The sequence below is a fragment of the Sinohyriopsis cumingii genome, chromosome 3, assembly GCF_028554795.1.
Source record: "Sinohyriopsis cumingii isolate HCF-2022 chromosome 3, ASM2855479v2, whole genome shotgun sequence".
Classification (NCBI taxonomy): Eukaryota; Metazoa; Mollusca; class Bivalvia; order Unionida; family Unionidae; genus Sinohyriopsis; species Sinohyriopsis cumingii.
This window is the reverse complement of record NC_142963.1, coordinates 115,431,613-115,440,037: the sequence shown is the minus strand read 5'-3', so window position 1 is coordinate 115,440,037 and position 8,425 is coordinate 115,431,613. Positions and strand designations below refer to the sequence as shown.

The following is an 8,425-nucleotide window of genomic DNA, read 5'->3' as shown; positions in this document are numbered from 1 at the left end:
ATCAATGTAAAAACTTTATAAGAAAGATGTTTAGCATGAGTATGACGCCAACATAGTTATTAAACGACTACAATTGCAAGTAATATACTGCTGTTATTATTATTATTATTATTATAGAATTATGGGGAGTATTGTTCAATAAAAAATACCATTTTCATTTTCTTACATCACCTTGTCTATGTGATGCTATGGACCTTGCAATATACTGATTTCTAATGCAAGCCTCGACACAATAAAAAAAAGAAATCGGTATGATCTACTTCTTTAATTATGCAAATATCTTCATGGTTTTAATTTAACCTGACACTGCACGTCTGCAAACAAAATAATTTTTTCCAATTTGTATTTTGTTGTAAGCTTCGTAGTATTTATTGGTGTTTGTTGCCGAACAAGGATCATGTTGGATCAGGTTGTCTTCTGCACAGTGCATCGCCAGAGGCTTTCTTAGCATTTTGGTATTCAGCGGTATTTTTGAATTTAGCAGCTTTCCATGCTGCTTTATCCTGCACGTCATCTAGTGTCTTGTACTTGTAGTGACCACCGTATTTTTGGTACACAACAGAGCTTACAGTATTAGGGTACAGAGGGGAAGCTACGCGATTAACCACTGAGTATGCAACAGCAAGTTGTCCCTGGGCTGGCTCGCCTCTCGCATCGCCAAATACAATTCGAGCCACAATTTCGATGTTTGCATCCGTGCTGCAAAAAAAATAAAAATCAACATTCAGAAGGCTGCAATACCATTAATGCACTTTCACATCACTGCCATTCTCAATAATACAAACATACTGTATAAGCAAATATCCCAGTGTATCGCAGTAATTAACTATCGCAGCTTATCAACAAAATTCCAACACAGGCCAATACCCAGCCAATACTTTCGCTGGCAAAGGTTTGTGACACTGTGTGATTTACAGTGGCACTGGCAGCTTGTCGAACATTTAGGCCTAATGTTCATCAACATTCGACTGGCACTGTATGTCATATACAAATTCTCGTCGTCATGGCTGAACAGTTTAAAAATAGTTTTGATGAAATTTTCAGTATGCACTAAAACTGAACACTAATTCACATAAGTGTCAACATAAAATACTCTTATCTTATATAATGTGCTATGATAACGAATTGGCGTGGTTATCTGTGCTCCTTCGACAGGTTAATTAGGGTTGTTGTTGTTAAGTTTAATTATAATGGCGTGCGCACAATTGTGCATGTGCCACTTTTTTCTGACTGCACCGCAGCCTGCTAGTTGTTCCTGGGGAAGGGAATGGTGCCACCTCCCCCAGGCTTTTATGAATTCAATGAACCCTGATAGTTTGGTCTCAATCTGTGGGTCCATAAAGGTCCCTTACAGTTGAATGGTTGGCTGTCATTAGTGGGAAGGAGAGCTCGGGAACGGTCCTGTTTGCTTTACATAGCTGGTTTCTTGTTGCATTTGCCTGGTGTTTCTTGCGATTTCTTTTTTCGATTTTTTTTTCTTCTTCAAAATGTTCTAAAAGGGTGGGGGGTGATGTTCTATGCTGTTTATAGAGGTTCTTAGTAGAAATCATGTATGAAGAGAGATTTTCAAGGTTATTATGGTATTACTAGTCGAGGTGTTTAGGGTGTGCTTCCTACGTTATGTTATTTATAAGTTTTTAGATATTGCCTCTTTAAGTTATTTATTAATTAATGTTTTTAGAGATTGAATGTTATTTATACTTTATTTAGCAAGAGACTGGAGTCCTAGCCAATTACACGGTTCGTTAAGGACATCTAGGACATCCGATTTTGTGGTTTCCTTAGTTTTTTATAGGTGCTTCGTAAGTGAATTATTTAGTAATACTTTTATAAAATTGAATGATATGTTAATGGATTTTATGTGGTGGCTTCTAAATTTATTTAGCTAGTTACTGGGTCTTTTGGTTTTGTGGGGATAGTAATTATATTTTGTTCCTAAGTCCTGCTGAGTCTATGAATTGATTTATATTTTTATATGCTGATTGTTTATTTTTTTATTAGAGTCTATAAGTAACTCTGGGTTTGTGTGTGGTGATCCAATCTCTTTTTGATTTTTGATAAATATTTTCCGAGCGGGTTGATATTTTGGGCATATATTGAATACGTGGTGTAGATCTTCGGTGGTGTGGCAGTTAAAGCAGTTAATGGTTGCTGGTTTGGGTCCTGTAAACCTTCCAAAACTGCTTGCTAGTTTAGTTTTTCCAGTTATTATCCTGTTTATGGTTTTCTGTTCTAAATAGTTACCCTTAGGTAGCTGTATTTTCCTATCTACGTTTTTTTTTTTTTTGGTTTCATGGTGCTTTTTACCTTTTGTGGAGGAGTTCCAAAAATCTTGCCATGTTTGGTCTATATATGTTTGTGCGAAGCTTATTGTTTCTGTAGAGCTATAGTTAAGCTTGATAGAGTTTTGATCTCCTAGTTTGGTTTTTGCAACTTTGTCTGCTGTTTCGTTGCCAGAGATTCCAATGTGCGACAGTATCCACATGAGCTCGACTAATTGATGTGCTGTGGTGATATCGTCGATTAATTGGCATGCTCTCTCCCGGAATTGTTCCCCAGAGTGTGTATTGCGATTTTGGATCGATTTGATAACGCTTAGGGAATCGCTTACAATGACTGCTTTAGGTATTTGGTTGTCTTTGATCCATTGTAGTGATTCAAGTATAGCCCAGAATTCAGTGGTGTAAATGGAGCAATAGTCAGGTAATCTGGATCCCGTTTGTATTTTGAATTCAGGGATGACTATTGCTGCTGTAGTTCTTGGTAGGTTGTTTGTTTTTGATCCATCGGTATATATTTTAACATAGTCCAGGTATTTTTGGTTGATTTCATTTACCAGTGCAGGTTTTAGTAAGTTTTCTTGTCCTTCTTTATTGCCTAATTTGGTAGCTTCAATGTTAATCCTTGGTGGTTTTTGTAACTACGGTGATTTGTTCTGGTCTGTATTGTTTGTTACCTGTTTTTTTAGTAGAGGTATCTTTTCTCTTAGTTCAAGGATTACTTTGACACTTGGTGTGGTGGGTATGATTTTGGGTTTGAAGACAACTTTACACTTATTTATAGCTATTTTGTTGGGACGGTTGTCTGGGTGGGTATCTAATCGAATGGAGTATCGGAGGAGCAGTTCTTGCCTACATAATTTTATGGGTAGTTCTCCTGTTAGTGTTTGTAGTTCTTCTAATGATGTTGAGGGGAGTGTTCCTGTGCATAATAGTAAGGCTTTTCTCTGGATAGTGTCAAGTTTTTGCAGTACCGGCTGCTTAGCTGAGTTATATGCTTGGCAACCGTAATCCAGTTTTGATCTAATTAGGCTTTTATATATCGTGAGGAGGGTTTCCTGGTTGGATCCCCAGTCAGTCCCTGTGATGTTCCTGAGTAAATTGAGATCTTTGTTACAATTCTGGGTGAGTTGTTCAATGTGCTGTTTCCATGTGAGGTGGTTGTCAAAGAACATTCCTAGGAGTTTTACTACTGTTACGTATTTGATTAATTGATTTTATATATAGAAGTTTGGATAGACTAGGTTGTTATTTCGTTTGGGGGTGAATATGATTGCCACAGTTTTTTCATGAGATATTTTGAAACCCCATTTGTCCGCCCATCTTCCTATATTGTCTAGGCTCTGCTGGATTTCTTTAACTACTGTGTTATTGGCAGGATTTCCAGTCCTCCATAGGCCACTATCATCTGCAAATTGTAACAAGTTTATTTTTGCGGAGGCTGCATTGAGGTCAAGGTCGTTTACCATTAGGTTAAATAGTAAGGGACTTATTACACTGCCTTGCGGTGTTCCATTTTCAAGTGAAATTTTTTCCGAATGGGTGTTGCCTATTCTTGTGGTAATTTTCCGGCCTGTGAGGAAATCGCCAATCCAGTTGAATAAGCGTCCAGTTATTCCAAATTGGTTTAATTTGGCCATTAGTCCACTGATCCATACTAGGTCGAACGCTTTTTCTAGGTCTAATAAAAACCGCTATGAGGTTGCGATCGGTTTTCCTATGTGCGTTAAAAGCGTGTTTGATGTCTGTTTCCAGTCTGAAAAGTTGGTCAGTGGTGGACTGTTTGTTCCGAAAGCCACATTGATTTATGGAGAGTAGGTTATTGGTTTCTAGGTGGTGTTTTAACCTATTTGCGATTATTGTCTCCATTATTTTGCAAATATTGTTTGTAAGGGAGATGGGTCGGTACGAATTTATGTTGTTGGGATCTTTACCTAGCTTGGGAATTGGTATTACTATGGCCTTTTTCCATTTGGTGGGTAGTTGGCCTTTATCCCATATCCTGTTAAAGAGTTTGATTATGGTTATTGTTATATTGATAGGTAGTTTTTTGTAGATAATGTAACCTAACTGATCCTTACCAGGGTATGTCTCGTTTTTGGATCGAGGGCTATCTTCCATTCATGTACTGTGATGTCGCTATTTAGGTGAGATTCTTTTGTTCCTTGGTCTTGAAACATTTGAGGTTGGGTTCCCTTCATTAGTTTTTTGTGTTCTTGAAAGTTTCTGGTATGATTATTGTTGCTACTCATGTTCGAGAAATGCTTCGCTAGGAGGTCTGCCTTATCTTTATTTGTTATGACATTTTTAATTTTTGGGGCTGAGGTAGTTGCTTTCCCTTTTATGGCTTTTATCTTGTCCTATATTTGTTTTGAGTTTGATTTTAGACTCAGTTTAGAGCAAAAAGTTTTCCATAGATTAATTTTAGCAGTTTTTATAGTTTGTTTTAGTGCTTTTTCTTTATCTTTATATTGCTGGAAGTAGATAGAATTTTTGGTGCGTTTATATTTATTTAAGACCCTTTTTTGTCTTTATGTGCTATAGTGCACTGTTTAGTCCACCATGGTACAGGGTTTTTATTTTGGATATTAGTTGTCTTTGGGATGCATCGGTTAGCTGCTTCTATAATTGTGTATGTTATGTTATCATAATACATGTCAATACTTGGGCTTTCTAAGTTTTCTGGATTTACTCTAGCTAGTAATAATTGGAATTGGTCCCAGTCTGCCTGTTGGTACCTCCATTTAGGTGGGGTTTCGTTTGGAATGTGTTGAGTTTTTGTTTGAATACTGATTGTGATCGTTAATTAGGGGGTAAACCGAAACGTTGATGATTGTGCAGAGTGGGATACAAAACGTTATTTGTGAAAAACTTGTGCAAGCGATCGCAAAGATTTGGATTGGTGCTTCGTAGATTTGCTTAAAATAGCCTTTGAAATTATGCCCATCGCAAAGGTTAATGAAGTGGATAATTTCTTTAACATATCACTTGAATAATGGTTTATCCTGAATAATAATAATAATAATAATAATAATAATAATAATAATAAAATTATTATTATTATTATTATTATTATTATTTAATATGATGATCGAGTTTTGTTTGACCGAGAAGAAACACTAGGGCTGGTTAATCGGACCCCAAATCTGTATCGATTATCTGTTGAGATATATCAAGAAATAATCGAAATTCTATCATTTAATAATCGAACATTAATCGTTTCCGACGAGTTACATAAAAGGATTACAAAGAGCAGAAAAGTATTTGCATTGATAATGCACACTCCAACCAACGATGCTCTAGATAAGCCTTCAATGACATTCCAGGAACTTGATGACATTCCAGGAATTTCGATGACTTTCCAGGAAATCCTTCAATGACATTCCAGAAAACTGGCTTCATAAAAACTCATAGCAATAGCTATTTTAAAAAATATTAATTTTCAATCACACGTCATATTATTACACTGCAAGGGAGATAAATACGCCTAGATGCACATTATTTTCATCTAAGGTAGACTCGAACATAATTTTCAGCCTCACAAAAGCTTCATTCATATTTTTTTCTTCCTGAAATGGACTCAAACAGTGCACTTTGTTGTAATACGTTTGAACGTATATTAGACAATGTGTATATAGCTGAGGTCTGCAGCATGTCAACGCAGGGTGAATGGCATGCTCTGCTTCCTCTGGTCCATTACTGTTGTCACTTCATGTCAGGATCCGTGGATGAGACTGAGCAATTCTAGTTCTTATTTCAACGCGAGAGGATGGTTTTCATGGTCGTAAAATGTCTTAAAAAACATCGTTTACGTACGTTTTGTAACCATAATGATTAACAGATTACTCAGGTAATGGTATCAGTACCGTATAAGTCACATTACTTGGGATTAAATTAATCATGTTTTGCTATTAAGTTTGCATTAATTGGAGACAAATACTTTTTATTTTACCTAAACTTAAAATGACCTTATCGACAATTTTAAAGTTGTATACGGCTGAGTACACATCCATAATCTTGATTCAATTAAAACAATAACTCTTCCATGCTATGTATATTATATACCAAACGGATTCGATTGGAGATGTCTACAATGACACGTCATAACATATAAAGATTGATAATACTTGACGTGTTGTTGTCTTCCTGGTTGAAACTTAGAACAGTGTTATTAATCATATTTTACTTCGAACTTTCATGAGAGACCACCTGTCTTTAGACCATGATCCTATGTATATTATGCATATTTGGATCATTGCCAAGCATCTCATGCATTTGATTACAATATAGTATCGTATCAGCTAAAACATTTCATGTGTTTTGACTCTTTTTCAACCGTTCGTATTCTCTCTTTTCTTCATTCACCTTATCCATTTTTGTCATTGCTATGAGCGTCTACGAGACGGGATTGTCATAAGCTTCAGGTGGAATTACTTTTCTGCAGACGGCGAAACATCATTAAACCTGCCCCTTTACAACCTGGAATCCTCTGCAGATTGGTCAATATTTTATTACCAATAAAACCGTTCTTATGATAATCGAAATCTGTAAACGTACTACTTTTACTGAACTACCAAATGCTTATGTTCTAACAGTGACAAATATAGGCAAACTTTCCTGTATTTTATTTTCATCCATAGTTCATATGTATTAGGACCTTTTCGGCCCATTAAACGTTGCTGTATTGCGTCCAAGGGAGTAGGAATGACTGAAGAGCCCTGAGTAATTCGTATTTAAGAGTATTTTTGTCGACATCAAACTCTATGAGTAATTCACAGTTGATTTCCAGATGTGTTAACACACACACACGCACACACGATCACACACACTTTGACACAAGCAATATTCAAGTTCATTTCACTGCGCAAATGGATGAGGTCGAACTGCACTTTCAAACGGACAGCTACCTTTACACATTAACTTAGAAAACTAGCGAACGCAATGCTAGTGTTTATAAGTGTTTTAAATATTAACGGTTGAAATATCAAAAATCAATGTCCGGACTGGTATTAAATTGATTTTAAGAAAAAACAATCAGATCCACAAATCAACGTTTTTCAAAGGTAAACAGCAAGTAAGATAAAGAAGAAAATATTGAATCTTGGGAAGGTATGACTACTTAAAACTTGTTGCTTGATATCGGCAATATATCTTATAAAACTGTGCTTCTATCCCCGACAGAACAAAAGTTTTTAATTCGCTATATTACTGAACAGATTGTGACGCCACCAGGTGGTACACAGTAAAACGTAATTGTATATGTTGATAGACAGATAGGAGATTTAACATTAACATTTGATAGCGTGTTCGCCAGGGCAAAACCCATGCATATAGACATCTTTTGTTCAGTGAGTATATAAGAACTATATCATAACTTTGTTTTTACTGTACTGCTAACAACTTTGAAGGAAGGTATGCCTTACCATAAAGTTTCGGCCTTAGCACCAACGAGGAAAACCAACAGGAAAAATACAGGCACTGGCGACATCTTTGAAAGCAGGATGTGATCCGCTCGCTTCAAAATTTATTGTAATATCTATCTACGAACGTGGCCAATTTATATCTTGGAATGTAGACTTTGACGTCAAACCTTCCCGAGTCACATGAGTTGCCTTCGTTTCTATTGGTAGACTATCAATACTGAACATTAAACAATCCATACCTACCAGCTCTTTAACCTATCGTAAACTTCATTTTCACTACAGTAAGTATCACCGTCTACAACACGGCTTGTTTTCTATATAAATAAACGATGACTTGGTTTTATGCTTCACAATTTAATTTGAACGTCACACAATAGGTACAGAAAGAAATACATATAAGGTGCCAGAAAGCTGCGTGGTGAATCTTGCTAAAACTAAGACAACTATGTACCGATTAATACACATTGATAGGTACAAATTAAATTTGCTCTGTTGAGACGTTAACAACTTTAAGTACAAATTATTGTCAGTCTAGGACATTGTTTAGATAAGAAACCAAAGAAAGAAGAAAAACACTTTGGAATATCAACGTTTTCATCTGATGAAATATACTACATTGCAAACTGTCAGGGTAAATTTGTCTTGAAAATCAAATGGACACAAAAGTGACCATTAGAAGTTCTTATCATCTGATTGGATTGCAGGTAGTTGTGTTTTCCGAGA

The 8,425-nt window shown here is 36.1% G+C and overlaps 1 protein-coding gene across 1 annotated transcript; it reads right to left on the bottom strand.

Moving 5' to 3' along the window:
- Positions 1-246: 246 nt before the first annotated feature.
- On the bottom strand, positions 247-7,880 carry LOC149803639 (uncharacterized). The gene is made up of 2 exons (XM_089951434.1): positions 7,703-7,880; positions 247-699 (listed from the first exon to the last, which is right to left on the bottom strand). Exons 1-2 carry the CDS (start codon positions 7,765-7,767, stop codon positions 396-398), a joined length of 369 nt encoding a protein of 122 aa, XP_089807560.1. The 5' UTR covers positions 7,768-7,880; the 3' UTR covers positions 247-395.
- Positions 7,881-8,425: the final 545 nt, after the last annotated feature.

Coding starts and splice junctions, on each gene's coding strand:
- LOC149803639 (XM_089951434.1), bottom strand. CDS start 7,767: ATGTCGCCAGTGCCTGTATTTTTCCTGTTGGTTTTCCTCGTTGGTGCT. Junction 700..7,702: donor GCTAAGGCCGAAACTTTATG/GTAAGGCATACC, acceptor TTTTTTTTGCAG/CACGGATGCAAACATCGAAA.